At 42.4% G+C, this 17,647-nt stretch overlaps 1 protein-coding gene across 1 annotated transcript in view; it reads right to left on the reverse strand.

The window, feature by feature from the left end:
* The window catches only part of LOC147748364 (volume-regulated anion channel subunit LRRC8C-like), a 373,852-nt gene that overhangs the window by 31,558 nt on the left and 324,647 nt on the right, over window positions 1–17,647 (reverse strand). Inside the window, exons 2-3 of the mRNA XM_086927941.1 lie at window positions 7,305–9,574; window positions 6,828–6,898 (exon numbers count right to left, since the gene is read on the reverse strand). Coding sequence (XP_086784067.1) covers window positions 6,828–6,898; window positions 7,305–9,574 — 2,341 coding nt within the window. The remainder of the gene's footprint in view (window positions 1–6,827; window positions 6,899–7,304; window positions 9,575–17,647) is intronic.

Genomic DNA, 17,647 nt, shown 5'->3' on the forward strand with positions numbered 1-17,647 from the left:
GCATAAGTTCTAGACTTCTAGTCGCCTTCAGTTGAGGTTAAAACGATTGCCTCCATGGCTATATCATAACCTGGACAATCCACGGAACTGCTCCTGCAGTTCATTGAAGCCCTGACTGACACCCTTCTGGGCATTTGCACCAAACCCTGCTCTTGCACACCTGCAAATATTCCAAGAGGCATGCTGCCCCAAACCCCCCCAGAGGAGCCTTCTTTTTGCACTGAGCATCCCACTCCTGAGAGCCTGGTAGTGCACACCTCTAAGAGCAGTGTACCTGGACAGAGAGGATGTTTTCATCCACCAGCCTCTCCCTCAGGTCGGTCAGTCAAGGTCATATGTTTACTGGGAAGGTATTCCCCTGTGTTATGGGACACAGTGGCTGAAACATTCTGGCCAGTCTTTGAGGAACTCTGCATCTACCTGGCACAAACCATTCAAGATTGCCAGGATGCAGCCAAGTACATCATCCGTACAGGCCGGGATTTAACAGAATGCTTAGTTAGAGCAGTTGGCACAAGCATGGTGCTATAGCATCTCAAGGCATCTCAAGTGATGTCCAGACGCCACTGATGTAGCGTTTGACAGGTCTCATCTTTTTGGTGAGAAGGCAGACTTTGCATTCCAGAGCATTATGTAGAGTAGAGATGGAACACAAGCATTTTCAGTTTGGAGCACTCCCTTTTGATCTTACCAATATCCTTCTGGTGATCACAAAGGTGATGGCTGTGGACTCAACATAATTTCAGAGGTTAGGGGTACCAATTTTCCTCTACCTTGACAACTGGATGTTGAAAGCAGGCTCCACAGTCAGTCATTGACCCCCTCCAGATGACTGCGACTTTAGAGATGGTCGATAAAGAAACATCAGGTACCCAACTGGTCCAAAATCACCCGACACTGCCACTAGTAAGGGAAGATAAACTAATGGATATCAATGTAGGATGTAAAACAACTATCCTTCCAGACCCACATATTCATAAAAACCCTGATAGTGTACTAACGATTGTTAGCTGGAACGTAGCGGGACTACAACAACGGGTTCTGGACCAGGAATGGTTAAAATTCATATCTAATAAAGATATTATAATGTTCCAAGAGACATGGGCCACTACAGAAATATCCATAGATGGTTTTGAATGCTACAGCATCTGTGCTCAAAAGCCAGCCTTCGGACGCCCCATGGGAGGCTTGCTGATTGGGTTCAGAATAACTCTAGGGGGGGCTATTAGGCCAATACCAACTAAGAGCCCAAATATTCAAATCATCAAGTTTACTTGTAGATCATCGGTACATCTGATCAACTTTTATAATAACGACTTTCAATCGACCCCCAATAAAAACTATATAGAGCTATTCGAGAACATAACTAGGATATCTGAATCAACCAACAACTGCGCAAGCAACGGGATCATCTTAGCTGGAGACTTCAATGCTAAATTATCAAGAACTAAAGCAAGTACTAACCAACTAGATAGGGCCACCAAACGCGGGAAAGAATTGGAAAACTTCATAAATACCCACACCCTATCAAATATAATGGACACATTTACACACAGTGATACTGCTTACATCCCAACGTTCAGAGGGAGAGATTTTTCCAGCACAGTAGACTACATCTTCACTTCTGTGGAACTACTAGACAAAGTCATCCAAGCCGGGGTGGTAGAAACAGCCTTTGGCGACCATAACGCACTTGTACTCAGTATAAGAATGGGCCTGACTCAAATACCCACCCGCACTCCGGGAGCAAGAGATATCACGACATCAACAGACAACCTTAGGCTAAAGTGGAAAGGGGTGAACTGTGAACCCATTATGGATATAATTACAAATAATCATCAACTAACAGTTGCTTCCTGCCTACTTAAGGATGGGAATTACCACAGGATAATTGAAGACTTCGAAAACTTGTGCCATGTGATCAAAACTCTTCTGACAGTTCCCCACAGGAAAAATAACGACGAACCCAGATGGTTCGACAGTTGTTGCACAGCGGCAAATAAGGCACTTCGCAAGGCATTAAACTCCAAACCGAGAGACCTTGCTGACGTACGGATCGCCAGGCATGCCTATAAAACAGCCATAGGGATAAGGAAGGCTGCCATGATAGAGGATCAGTGGAAAGACCTATCAGTTTCTGCTACTACGGGAAATAGTGCAACCTTCTGGCCCGCTGTAAGGAAGATGCGGGACATGGGTAAACAGCTGTCACCAATCAGCTGCACCATTTCAAGTCAGAATTGGGAGCAACATTTCTCCAATATATATGCTAACCCTGCTGCTCCTGTAGAAAACCAAAATTTTGACAAGCTGGGCTCACTTGACATAACCCTGGGGGAGGTCCTCTTGGCCATTAATCAAAGCCTGGGGAACAAGGCACCTGGGCCGGACGGCTTCCCAATTGATTTAATCAAACACAGACCAGAATTCTGGGGGCCTATTCTGGCTAATGTTTTCAATAGCGTACCGCTGGGTACCATCCCTGCTACCTGGTCCACAAGCACAAGTGCCCATTTACAAAAAAGGTGAAAGATCCGACCCTGCAAATTACAGGCCCATCTCACTCTTAGACAATACCCTGAAAATCTTGGGCCGGGTGTTGTACAACAGAGTGAATGATTGGGCCGAAGAAACAGGGGTGCTAGACAGGTGTCAGATGGGCTTTAGAAGTAGGGTTGGGACAATAGAACAATGCCTAAATCTCAATCTTATAATAGGCAAATACACCATAGCCAAGGCTGCTCCTATTTATCTAGCCTTCATGGACTTGTCGTCCGCATTCGACCTTGTGAATAGGTCGAAATTGTGGGCGACACTTCTCTCCTATGGCCTGGATGAACCCCTGGTACATTTTCTAGCCTATCTACATGCGGACACTAAAGCTCGGGTACGAATCGGAATGGATGGCGAAACCTCGGGGGCAATTAAGGTAGAAAGAGGCGTCCGACAGGGGTGCGTTTTAGCACCCCTGTTATTCATCATTTACATAAACGGTTTGAGTGATTCCTTGAAAGAGACGACAACGGATGTCCCGAAAATCCAAGGGAATCCGCTACCCGCACTCCTCTACGCAGACGATGCGGTGATCATGGGCTTAACACCGAATGCTCTTCGTGCCCTTGTCAAGAGTTTCTCCCTTTTTATGGGGAAACTGGACCTGAAGGTGAACTTTAAAAAATCATTTGTTATGACATGCGGGCCAGGGGCTAAACAACTGATGTCCATCTCAATTGGTTCAGAGAAGCTATACTCCACCAAATCATTTCCTTATTTAGGCATGGTCTTTGCTGCGAACGGCCTGTGGAGTGGGCATCTCGCCCACGCCACAGGCAAGTTCTCAAAGGCCATAAATTCCATCCTCGCCTTGCCACGACCAAAAAGGTCAGAAACAACCGGGGCAATTATGAAGATCTACAAATTGCAATGTGTTCCGGTTGCAACCTATGGAGCAGAAATTTGGGGGATAGTGAGCCCATCTAGCCTGCAGACAGAAGAGAACCGGTTGTGTAGAAAAGTTTTAGGAGCTCCGATTTCCTCCTCTGGTTACATCTGTCACGCCGAGCTCAACCTGCCCTACATAACCGACTTCATTTCCACGCGACCCGCAACATTTTGGTTGTCGATTTGGGCTAATGAACGTGCCACCTTAACACAGGACATTGTATCTGAATGCCTAAACTGTGACAAGGGTATGAGCATCCCGTGGCTCCGGGCAACAAAGGAAAGCCTGGACAGTATTGGGAAAATCAATCTTTTTAACGACCCTGCCCAGATTAAGAACTCAGATAAGAAGGTCATACAAACCGAACTTTATGCCCTCTTTAGGGAAAAGAGGTTGGAGATAGAACTACAAAAACAAACTGTTAAATCCTATGTGATTAATATAAACAATGATCTATCCCCACAACGAATACCTTTATACCTCAGACTCCCTTTGACTAACTGGGAGAGGTCGCTGTTATTTCGCCTAAGAGCTGGATCTACAAAATACTCACTCTGCTTTCCCATGGGCCACAGTACTTCGAACTTTGGGCACGAACTAAGCCCCTGCCCCTGTGATGGTCGCAGTAGACAAAATGAACTGCATTTCTTTTTTCATTGCAAATTTTTTATGAAATATATCAAATGGTTCTTAGCCCCATATTTTAAAAAACAAAGGCCAGTTTCCCTAATTCAATCTTATCTTATGCTTTTAAATTTAGACAATGAAGATTTGATTTTTCGTGCAACCTCATTTCTGAAAGTTATTTTTTATGCACGGAAATCTATGGAACCTCCCTGAAATGCCCATGCACTCAAGAAGAATGTCTCCTATGCAACAGCACTTTGGTTAACTGTAATGTATATTGGAATGCACTTTAATAACCTGATCTTGACTATTTACATCATCATTGCTGCTCTCCTTTCTTTTAACTGTGTAAAACTATTTTTAAAAATGTGTTTTTATGTCTGTGTGACTTTTATGGATTTTTTGCAATCCGAATAAAGTTTTCTTTGAATTGAATTGAATTGACTGCGACTCTCCCTGGGATTCACGTTCAACTTGCTGAAATCACACCTGACTCATTTTTTCAGAAGGTCCCTTTCTTTGGAGCCAGCCTGGATATGGTGCATTTTCAGATCTAAATCACACCTGACTCATTTTTTCAGAAGGTCCCTTTCATTGGAGTCATCCTGGATAAGGTACATTTTCAGATCTTATCTCCGGAACAACGAGCCACACATTCGGGCTATGGTCCCTGTGTTTCACCCTCAGTCCTAAGTGAGGTTGGCTATAAGGTTTCTTGGTCTACTGGCATCCTACATCCTCCTAGTTGGCCATGCCAGATGGCACAAGCAGGTTCTGCAGTGGGGTCTGAAGTATAAATGGGCCCAGCATCAGGGAAACCTGTTGGACTTGTTTCAGAGGAGACTGCACAAGATCTGCAGTGGTGGCTATCTGGCTGACATTGGAGCAGTGGCGGACTCCTCTTCCTGCCCCACCTAGGGCTGACAGTGGTGACTGATGCATTAATAATGGGCTGGGAGAGGTGGAGATCAGAGGACTCTGATCGCCGTAGAACTCCGCTTCTACTTCAACCAGGCCATTCACTAAGCATTGAATGCCTTCCTGCCATCCATCAAGGGGAGCCTGCTTCAAGTTCTCAAGGTGCAGAAAAGCAGGGCAGTGTGGAATCCTGGATCCTGTGCCAGGAAGGTCTTTATCTCTGTAACTGGCAGAATCCTTAGAGTATCTCCTAGCTGGTACACCCATGCTAGATCTTTAAAGGCCAGAGCTACCAAACTCAGACGACATTTAGAGGATCACAAATGGCAATTGTGCCAAGAGGTGAAAGAAGGCATCTTCAGCAATGAGTAGAATCCTGGCTCTGTCTATTTGCCACCACCAAAATTGCGCTAAGTTAGCAATTTTGCACGGTGGAGTTTGCATGAAGGCTTTCTCTTGGAGATGCATTTTGCATGGAGTCAGGTACTAGACTCCTGTATGCCTTTCTGCCTCTCCTTCCCCAAGTTCTGAAGAAAAGCAGGAGTGACCGCACCTAAGTCATCTTAGTGGCTCCAAATTGGGTCAGGAAAGTGTCGTACAGGAATTCTGAGCATGAACATCTGCTCACCGATCAGGCGGCTGCTTCAAGAGAGCATACTGTTGCAGCAGAAGGGCAGGGTCTTGCACCCAGGTCTGTGCAATTTACGCCTCCATTCGCCAAGATTGAGTAGCAGACGTTAACTGAATTCAGTATTCCTCCAGAAGTAGTGGATGCCTTCTTGCCAACCAGGCATCCTTCTGTTACATCTAGTTATACAGGATGCAGGGACACATTTCGGACCTTGTGTAGCTCAGGTGACACAGACCTGTTACAAGCCAAACCGTTGGATTAACTGTTGTTTGTTTTGCTGTTTGCCTTTCGAGATCTTATAGTGACTACTGTTGTAGGGTTTTTACATTTTTACCAGATTAAACATCCCTGTTTAAATCACCTGTGGTGATGGCTTTCCTCAAAGGTCTCGTTCACATATTTCTCCCAAAACCTTTTGTGGTATCTCAGTGGGACCTGAATTTGGTCCTGGCCTTCCTTATGTGTACTCTTTATGAATTGTTGCACAGCTTTTCTTTAAGCCACCTGATCCTGACAGCGATTATCCTCTAAATGATAAGTTCACCTTATTGCATGAGTGAGCATCACACATTGTCTGTTCAACCACCCTTTACCTTCATCTTCCTAGACAAACTGATGCTGAGCGCTAGAGTAGTCTTTCTACCAAAAGTTGTGACTACGTTTCACATTGAGTAGCCACCAACTGTTCCGATGTTCTGTGCCCAACCTTACTCCTCGAAATAGAAGGGAGGACCCCAAAAGCTAACCCAGCTTTTACAATGATCGTACGAGAAATAATTGGGTGCACAATCAGCTCATAGTGGAGTTCTCTAGGACAAAGAAAGTCAAAGCTTAGAGAAAAAGACATCGTCCAGATGGATAGTCCTCTGCTTCAAGATTTGGTATGGGACGGACAAGAAGTAGCCTTCAGAAGGATTGAGAGCTCATTCCACCAGGGCTAAGGCTGCTACAGATGCACTGGCATGTGGCATGTCTGTCCTAGATATTTGACAGGCTGCAACATGGCCATCAGTGCACATATTTACAAAGTACTAGTGCCTCAACAGCCAGGTCCGACTAGAAGGGCATTTTGGCTGTTCAGCCCTTCTGGACTTTTTGGTCTAAGTCATTTCACAAACCCACCACCAAGGGATTTACTGCTTTGGTATCTATTCTAAAGGTGAGGAATCTGTAGTTAGAAGTTTCCCATAAGAAAAACAAGTTACTTACCTTTGATAATGTCTTTCTGGTGAATGTTCAGTCTAACCGCAGACTCCTCGCCGGCCTCCTTCCTTGCTGTTCTGTAGAATAGAATTTTAATCATCTAGAAAGGTCCCAGCTTAGAAATCTACTCACTGACACAAAAATTCATTTTTGGCCTCCGCATCCAAGTACATGGATTGTGTAAGAAAGAAACTGGCGGCGCACTGGGGCAGTGCCTATATGTTGCTCCAGTAGTCACTTCCAGGGCATAGCTAAATCGACATGGAAGCGTACAACACCTACTACTAACTTGCAGGGGCTATGTTGAAAAATCTTCCAGATCCAGGCTGGTGCCTGGGTATATTCTAAAGTTGATGACTCTGCAGTTAGATAGGGTATCTACTAGAAAAATTGTTATAGAAGGTAAGTAACTTATTCATGCATACAAACAACTTAATTTGTTTTGTCTTTGTGTATTTGTGTGTTAATTACATAAAAGCATACCCTGATCCAGGTTGTAGTTGGTTTCTTACATAAACAGGCAAAGTAGCATAGATATCCTTTTCAATTTGGAGTCCTGCCTTGGTGAGATGGACACATTTTTCTAATTCTTGCGGCAAAGTCTCAATTAGATTACCAGTCAGTTCCAGATACCTCAGCTGTGTCAGATTACCCACTAGGGGCGACAATCTGGTAAGTTTATTGTGAGACACTATAAGTTTTTCAAGGTTAATGCATGTGAACAATTCATCTGGTAGAATTGCAATATTATTATTAGATGCAACCAAATATTTCAATTCCTGGAGCTGACCTATCTCGCGAGGGAGTTGCTGAATGCTATTAAAGGAAATATCCAGGTTACTTAGCTTTTTTAGATTACAAACTGCCGTATTTAGGATAGTGATCAAATTGTTGTTTAAATAAAGGCTCTCAATGTTGCTTATCTGTCCAATGTGATGAGGAATGCTGGTAATTTTGTTCCTCGAAAATTTAAGAGAAGTCACCTTTTTGAAGTGCTGCAAACTGACTAGCTCCTCGAGGGATTTGAGACTGTTATCTTCCAAATCGATTCCTTCTAGGTCGGGTAAACTAAAAATAAAGTTTGGAATTTTATCCAGCTTACACTGAATAAGCCCCAGGTAATTAAGTTTTTTGAGCGCCTTAAGGCTGGCAAGAGAAAAAAGTTTATGACCCTCATTATGAATTAATAAAGTGTTGACTGTGGCTGCCAATTCCAGTATAGGGGAGGGGATTGACCCCATTGAGAGCTTAAGATATAGGAACTGCAACTGCTTCAATTCACGAAATGAATGCAAGTTGATGCTACCTCTTTCTCCTTGAAGTTTTCCATGCAGATACAGCCACTGAAGCTTGCCCATGTGATACAGCCAAGAAGGCAATTCCTGAGGGGATGAGAAACTTATCTTTAAAACTAACAGATTTTTCTTTAGAAAAGCAAGTGCTTGATTGTTCAACTTTATATTACAGTTGTTTAACCATAATTCGTTTAGGTCTTTCAGTTTAGAAATACTTGCGGGGATGGTCATGTCAACTGACTCTAGCTTTAAGACTTCAATTTCATCTAATTCATACACCTGGCTTGGGATACCAGGCATCATATAAAGATGCAGTTCTGTTTTTCCCTGTGCATCGATAGACAATGATTGTTTCAGTTTATCAATTGTCCAATAATTGTTTAAGTTCATCTGGAGCAACTTGGTCTCACTCACATCAGACAGAAACACTGCAAATTCTCGGGAATACAATCTATCATATTGGTCAATGAGATGAAGTAGGAAGGCAAAGTCGTTGATTACATCAGGAATATCGTCAATGCCCGATTCTTTGCGGATCTTTTCAAAGGAGTATTCTTTTAGATTGCTGTGAAATATCCAGTAGAAGTTGACAAAACAAAGGCAGGTGTAAATGGCAAGTAAGAACAAATAAACTGTGGACATCAAATTATTCATGCGCGCCATTCCATAGACACAGAAATAGTCTACAAACCCTGTCATATTGAATTCGTCAATGCAGTGGGACACATGCTTCATTTGAGGAACATATATGCAGATGTAAACGATAAACACAATGGATTCAAAGACTCTTAGAAAAGTCTGTTTCTTGTACATTTGATATAGAATATCTCTTTCCTCTGTGTGAATCCGGAATTTCTTCACGTGCTCAAACAAAGCTTTGGCTTGTTCTCCTTCCTTCTTGTCAAGGATTTTTTCAGGCTTGCTCTGAACTTTTGAGTCAATTGGAGACATCCTCATAGCAATTTGTAATTTTTCAGCCGAGCTGGACCCTTGCAATCCACTCCCTTTACCTTCATTTTCGATTGCATAATTGGAAGGCATTCCTGCTCTGGGGTTCTTTGACATGGCAAGCTTTATCGTAGACTGTGGGATGTCCTCGTACATTGTTGCAGATAGTGCTTTGGCGGTCCAAGGGGAATTCAGGCACTTTCCGAGCACTGAAAGAAAATGTTCAATTTTTGAACTTGTTCCTGGAAATTTGAACCAGAAATTACTGCTGGCGAGTATAACTAATGAGTTTATCAGAATGAGATAAGGAAAAAATTTAGTAAATGGTTTAATATAATTATCGGTGCACCATGTGTTGATGAGGGCAAAATATTGTATATCCAAATTAGTTTTGAACCCTCTAGAAGATATGGTATTTTTTATGTGTTCCAAATGAGTAATGTTCCAGGTTCTGTCCGGTATTGATAGCCAAGGAGGTACTGCCACACAATAAAGCTTTTCATATGAGATCTACGAGAAAAAACAATTGTATTTAGTTCTGTTAATTGTTTCCAATACATGATAAAACCACAATATATAAATAAAGTTTTACTAGCCAACTTGAATGCAAAAAGCGTTTCTTTACACTTGCCTCTTTAAGAAGTCATGCTTTACCTGATGTCACATATCTCAAGATGAAACAAGGCAATTACCTGTTATTACAATCTCAATGCTGGCATACTTTATAGATGTACATGCTAAAATGATTCTCCATTGCAGAAATGTTAGACCCACAGTAACAGCATCATATGATTTTAACGTACCACAACATTGTACCCAGAGTCACTTCAATAGCACAATCGCCTCATTTGAAAGACCTAAACCTCAACTAATGAGGTGAGAGTGCATTCAACTCCATGCCCCCAAATGCCGCCATCCTCTGGTTATGTGCACACATGTGCAAGGGTACGAAAGATCAATGTGCCACTGACTATAGAGAATTAAGGACTGCATGTTAATATATGAAACATATCAGCACTTGAGGACTGTACGTACAGGTAACTGCAAAATTGGATCATTCAGAGTCATAAGGTAAAATTAGAATAACAGGCAATACTGTACATCCCTGCACACAACAGAAAGAGTTAGTGGGAGATGGCGAGTTAACCTCGCCTTACTGAATCAGATGACTAAGAAGAAAATGAGTTACTTACATGTAAATGTAGTTCTCAAGAATTTGTATTTTTCACAAATTTACATGCTTGAAGCCTTCCCCATGGTCTAAGTGGGAGTCCCACTGTACCATAATAAGACAGTGTTGCCATTGTCAAAGGCTATAATGGTAATGAACTATTACTTACATCTCCTATCTATGTACATTTAAAAAAGGAACCAAACTCCAGGCAGTCAGGCGATAGCACCCTCTATAATACTCCCAAGAGAGGCTGAGTCCCTAAGATTTTCAAGCACCAGAGGGAACAATAATAATTCTGAGCTATAAGGGGAACCTCTCAGGGGAGGAGGGTGGATCACATGTGAATCTATGAAAGATTTCAATACTGGAGAACCACAGTTACAGGTAAGTAACTTATTTTCTTCTCCAGGATTGGATATTTCATAGATTCACATGCTTGAATCAGAATAGCAAGCTGTTATTGTATTACTATACTTATAGCATTAGCACAAATAGCAGATGGTGGATACAAAAATATAGACAGAAAAATATCCATATGCAAGTAAATAAACTTGTCATATACTATAATTTGTATAAATACACAGGCAAACACATGTAACCAAAAGAGGCACATCTTATTGAAATAAGTGGCGTAGTACGGCTGTCCAACAGTTGCATCACTGCGCTGCACCGATTTCAGGCAATAATGCTGCATGAATGTATGCACAATCTTCCAAGTTGCAGCACAACATATTTTCTCCAGAGGCACTCCCACAAACAAAGCAGTTGAGATGGCAGATGCCTTAGTTGAGTGCGCCTTGGTTTTAGCATTTAGTGGGTTGCCAGCCTTTGAGTGACAGAACTCGATTGTGGCTGCAATGTGATGGCTTTCCTGACTGGGGCACCCTTACAAGTGTGTCCATATGAGACCAACAGTTGGTCAGTTCTCCTGACCTGTTTAGTGCAATGTAAGTAGAATTTTAGACATCTCTTGATATTTAGGGCCCCATTAGGATGTCAGGTGGATCCCATTTCCCCCCGCCATATTACTATGGCAGGGGGACCGCGGTGGACGGAAAGACCAACCCCGCTTTTCCGCCTGGTCAAGGAGTTGACCGGGCAGAAAAGGGTTTCATATGGTGGCGGTGTCTGTTAGACACCGCCATCCATATTAGGGTGAAGGCGGTGACATGCTTTTCCCGCCACGGAAAGACATGAGGGAAATGTCTTGTGGGGGCCCGTTGCGGGACATCTGGGGGTGCACATGTGGGGTACCTATGGTACCCCCCTGCACTTCACTGTACAACGCGACAGGCATCGCACTGTGCCTGTCACGTTGTGCACAGCACCGCCCACCACAATGTTAAAAATGCAAGATGCACCTGCCAGTGTGGCAGGCGCATCCTAATGGTCCCCGCGGGATCAACGCCCTTATGGCGGGCGGTCCCGTTTTACATTGGGATGGCGGGCGGACAAAGTCCGCCCGTCATCCTAGTGGGCCCCTTAGTGTACGCAGAGAACTCTCTGCTGGTGATGTCGGATTTAGGAAGAATATTTGCAGTATTAAGGGTTCATTGAGTTGAAAATCTGAAGGGACCTTGGGGATACATTTTGGATTGGTTCTGAGAATTACATACAAAATTGTCCGTGAAGCGCAAGAAAGGTTATTGAGCTGTAAAAGCCTGTATCTTGATTGAATCACTGACAGAATATCGACTTCCAAAATATCCACATCAAAAATATCAGAGGCGGAATATCGCCGTCAAGAATATCGAAGTCCTATCTACATTGAGGTAAGTACAAAAATATCGAGAGAAAAAATATTGTTGTAAAAAATATCATTTTTTTAATGTTTAAAAACAAAATAGAAAATGAAATAAATAATACTTATAATTAAAATAAACATAGTTAAAAATATATTTAAATTAAAAGTAATACATAAAATGTAAAATAAGAATTAACATACACATATAAAATATAATATATACTTACTTTGTAATATTTACAATTAATTACTCTAATAACTTATAAATTGTTAAAATACATTTTATAAATTATAAATACATACACATACAATAATATAAATAAAAATATCTAAACTATATAGAACAAATAAAAACATTTTGTTTTAAATAAATTAGACACTACATTAAATAAAACAGTAAATATTGGATAGCTTAGAGGTAAAAATTAGTATTCCAACTCCAGAGGGTGCAACAGTAGGGAAAGTGTTGGATAGCGTAAGGGTAAACATTATTATTCCAACTCCAGAGGGTGCAACAGTAGGGAAAGTGTGGTATAGTGTAGAGGTAAAAATTACTATTCCAACTCCAGAGGGTGCAACAGTAAGTAAAGTGTTGGATAATGTAAGGGTAAAAATTACTATTACAACTCCAGTGGTGCAACAGTAGGGAAAGTGTTGGATAGCGTACGGGTTAAAACTACTATTCCAACTCCAGAGCGTGCAACAGTAGGGAAAGTGTTGGATAGCATAGGGGTCAAAATAACTTACTAATAATTAAAATAATATTTTTTAATAAAAAATGACAATTTAATTACTAAATTACCTCAACTTAATTAACAATACCAATAAATAATTATGTAAAAATAGTTACCAATAAATAATTAATTAACAATTAAAATAAATACAATTAAATAATAATTATTAAAAATGTATTAACAAATAATAATAAAACACAAAATAAAAAAAATTCAATACCAAAAAACAATGATTATTAAAAATCATTTAGCAATTAATAATTAATTAACAATACATTATTAATAAATACCAATAAATTATAAAAAATCTAATTTAATTACCAATTAATAATTAATGGAGAATTATTTTTAAAAAATGTTCAAAAATGTATTACCAGTTAATAATTTATTAACAATAATTTAATTAACAATACTCGACACAAAAAAAGTTAATTACAATTAAATTACTTCCCACCCTATTACCCTATAACCTCACAACACACTTCAATAATAAATTAATATACTTAATATAATTACCAATTAATCAATTAATAAAGATTAATTACCAATTACTAAAAATGAATTACCAATTCATAATTAAATAACATAAAAATATTTACCAATACCAATAATTAAAAACTAAATATTTACTTAATTGCAATTAAATTACTTCGCACCCTATTACCCTATAACCTCACAACACACTTCAATATATAAATGAATACACTTAATATAATTACCAATTAATAAATTAATAAAAAATCATTACCAATTAATTACCAGTTTATAATTAACAAAAACGAATTTATCAATACCAATAAATAAAAATTAAATATTTACTTAATTACAATTAAATTACTTCCCACCTTATTCCCCTATAACCCCACAATCCGCTACAGAACTAAAACACAAAGGGGGTCATTAGATGACGGGTGGACTTAGTCCGCCCGCCATCCTATCGGACTATGGGACTGCCCGCCATAAGGGCGGGGTCCCGTGGGGGGTATTAGGACGGGCCCACCACAGTGGCAGGCGCATACTGCATTATTAACATTGTGGCGGGCGGTGCTCTCAGCACCACCCGCCACAATGCTAAAAATGCATGTGATGCATTTGCATACACAAAGCGGCAGGCACCGCGCAGTGCATGCTGTATTGTGTATGCAAATGCAGGGAGGTGCCATAGGTACCCCCCATGTGCACCCCCGACCTCTCCTTCACCATGGGGTCCCGCAGGGGGCAGACCGCCTGCCTTTTGCGTGGCGGCAATCCCCAAAGCCCATACTAATATGGCTGGCGGTGTCTGATAGACACCGCCACCATATTAAACCTTTTCCGTCGCGGTCGCCTCGCCCCGGTCGCAAGGCGACCGGGGCAGAAAAACGGCGGACGGTCTTTCCGTCCGCCGCGGTCCCCCTGCCATAGTAATATGGTGGGGAAAATGGGTGGCGGGTGGGTGGTGGGCGGACAAGGATGTCGGGCGGATCGCCACCGCCCGCATGGCGGTGGCGATCCTCCCGACATCCTAATAGGCCCCAAAATGTATTTGAAAATATTTAATGATTCTTAAAAAATATTTAATTAATTTACTATATTTAAATTACTTCCCACCCTTTTCCCCTATAAACCCACAACCTGCTACGGTACTAAAACGCATATTTACTTAAATAAATTATTACTAACTTCTAAAAATGTAATACATATATTTTAAACTAGTAAAATAATTAACAAAAATTATAAAAACACATATAAAATAAATAATAAAATACATAACACTATTATTAATATCTATATTAGTATTATCGATATTTTTGCTATCGATATTACGAACTTTGATATTAACAAAAACAATATTTCTTACCTTCAGGTCGATATTCTGGTTGTTGATATTCTTGATTTCTATATTCTGTCCCTCCGAAATTTTTACCTTGATATTATCGTCTGGCGAAATAAAAAAGTCGACATTTAGACTGTTTACCATCTTGTTTACCGTCCTGGTCGAAGTCAGCGCTATGAGCAGTTCAACCTTCCATGAGAGAAACGTGAGGTCTGCTCTGTGTATGGGTTTAAATTGACTCTTCATGAGTTGATATAGAACTATCTTCAGGTGCCAGTCGAGGGAAGGAGCCCTTACTGGATGAAAGACTAAACATTCCTTTTTAAAAAAAATGTTTTTATTAGTTTTCAAATTAATATATCAGTTTACATGTAGAATGATGAGTTCCAGCACAGTTACATCATACAAGAGTTGTAATACATCACATCAAAAGACCCATGTGTCCGCGTCTGTTGTTCCGCAGTCGTGCGCATAGTCCGCAGGAAATCACACAAAAACAAAAAAATGAGTGCATCATCTGTGTTAAACCTATCCATTACTGGAATACAAGCAAACCTCATAGCAGCATGCAATCTCTGTGAGCTTGGGGAATGGGCCACAGTAGGTGATGACTGGCAAACAAACAACATTTAACTACATTTCTGCGTCCAGCATTGGTCAGGCGTTAAATTGCCTCCCCTGGATATAGATCCTTGACTATAAATTAGGTGAGTAGATGTTCCAGAAGATACATTGTGAGCAGGCCCATATGTCACGGGCCTGGAGGCGGCATGGAGTAACTTTGCATATGTGTTTAGCTGCTCTTGCCATAGGATCATATCCCCCAGCCACTCCTTAAATTTCGGGGCACGCCCCTGCCCCATCTGCATGCCACCCGTCTCCTAGCCAGCGCCAAGCCAAAGGTGACAATTTTTCAGTACGCTACAGGGATCTTGTCAACATACCCCAACAGCGCCATTATAGGGGACTGCCATAGGTCCACTAAGGTCATCAGCTTGAGCGCTTCAAATATCTGTTGCCAGTATCTATGAATTGTGTCACAGGACCATGCCAGGTGGAGAAAGTCCTCACCGTCCACTCTACATCTGTTGCATCGCGCATCTGTACATAACCCATAACGGTGTAATCTAGCTGGAGTGTAGTATGTGCAGTGTAAGAATTTGTAATGAGTAATGCGCAGTCGGGTGTTGGAGGATACAAGTTCAGTTTGTTTACAGCAGTACTCCCACTGATGGTCTGTGAGCTCGCACTCCAGCTCAACGCACCATTTGTGCCAAGCAGGGCACTGTTTTTAATCAGTCTTCGTGTAAGTCAAGTCAAGTCAAGTCAAATGATTTATATAGCGCGCTACATACCCAGAGGGTCTCAAGGCGCTTGAAGAAAGGAGGGGAATTACTTGTCGAATATCCAAGTTTTGAGTTGTTTTCTGAATGCTAGGTGGTTCTGAGTGAGGCGAAGGTGAGTGGGAAGTGAGTTCCAGATTTTAGCTGCCAGGTAGGAGAAGGATCTACCTCCCATGGTGGTTTTGTTGATGCGAGGTACAGTGGCAAGGGCTTGGTTGGAGGATCGTAGCTGGCGGGAGGGGGTGTAGAAGGAAAGACGTGAGTTGAGGCATTCGGGTCCAAGTTCGTAAAGTGCTTTGTGCGCGTGGGTTAGGAGGCGGAAAGTAATCCTCTTATTGACGGGGAGCCAGTGGAGGTTTTTCAGGTGACCAGAGATGTGGTCTTTACGCGGGATGTCTAGTATGAGTCTGGCTGAAGCGTTCTGGATGCGTTGGAGTTTTTTCTGGAGTTTTGCGGTGGTACCGGCGTATAGGGTGTTTCCGTAGTCCAGGCGACTCGTGACCAGTGCGTGGGTGACCGTTTTTCTAGTTTCGGTGGGGATCCAGCGAAATGTTTTTTTGAGCATGCGAAGAATGTTGAAGCAAGATGAAGAGACGGCGTTGACTTGTCTGTTCATAGAGAGTGAGGAGTCCAGGATGACGCCCAGGTTACGTGCGTGGTCCGTCGGGATGGGTGCTTTTCCAAGGGCCTCTGGCCACCAAGAGTCATCCCAGGCGGAGGGGGAGGTACCCAGGATAAGGACTTCTGTTTTGTCTGAGTTCAGTTTCAGACGGCTGTGCTTCATCCACTCGGCTACTTCTTTCATTCCTTCATGTAGGTTGGTTTTGGCAGTGTTAGGGTCTCTGGTGAGTGATAGGATCAGTTGAGTGTCGTCAGCGTAGGAGATGATGTTGAGGTTGTGTTGGCGTGCGATGGCCGCGAGGGGGCTCATGTATACGTTGAAGAGGGTGGGGCTGAGTGAAGATCCTTGTGGCACGCCGCAGATGACTTCAGAGGCCTCTGACTTTTTTTTTTTTTTTTTTTTTTTGTATGTTCTTATATAGCGCTCGACTACCCGGAGGCATCTCGGCGCTTGCCTTGGGAACCCGTCCTGGCTTTTCCCTGTGAGATAGCCCCTAACGGGCATCCCCAAGGTGAAAGCCAGGCATCCCGCCGCGGGGGGCCGTTGTGGAGATTAAGCAAGCTTAATGCCCAGAGTTGCAGAGTGTGAACCCATGATTAGGTCAGGCACCGAAGCGAGAATATTCGAGTCCGTGGACATTTGAGCTCAAGACCCTGCCGCGACGGGAATTGAACCGTGGTCCCGGGTCTGACCTCTGCTTCAGGGTCTGCCTGCTCTAACCAGTGAGCCACACTTCTCACTTGAATGGTGGGAGGCGGACTCTCTGGGTTCTTCCGGTGAGGAACGATGTGATCCATTCCAGTGCTTTTCCTTGGGTTCCGATGTTATTGAGGCGCTGTAATAGGGTGCTATGACAGACTGTGTCGAAGGCTGCGGAGAGGTCGAGGAGGATGAGGGCGACTGTGTCTCCATTGTCCAGTAGAGTTCGAATGTCGTCTGTTGCTGCGATGAGTGCGGTCTCAGTGCTGTGTTTGGCTCGGAAGCCGGACTGTGAGGAGTCGAGGGATTTGTTGGTTTCGAAGAAGGCGGCGAGCTGGTTGTTGACAGCTTTCTCGATGACTTTGGCCGGGAATGGAAGGAGCGAGATGGGGCGGTAGTTTTTGAGTTCGGTGGGGTCAGCTGTGGGTTTTTTCAGAAGGGCGCTGAGTTC

The sequence above is a fragment of the Lissotriton vulgaris genome, chromosome 1_1 (assembly GCF_964263255.1).
Source record: "Lissotriton vulgaris chromosome 1_1, aLisVul1.2, whole genome shotgun sequence".
In the NCBI taxonomy this organism is placed as follows: Eukaryota; Metazoa; Chordata; class Amphibia; order Caudata; family Salamandridae; genus Lissotriton; species Lissotriton vulgaris.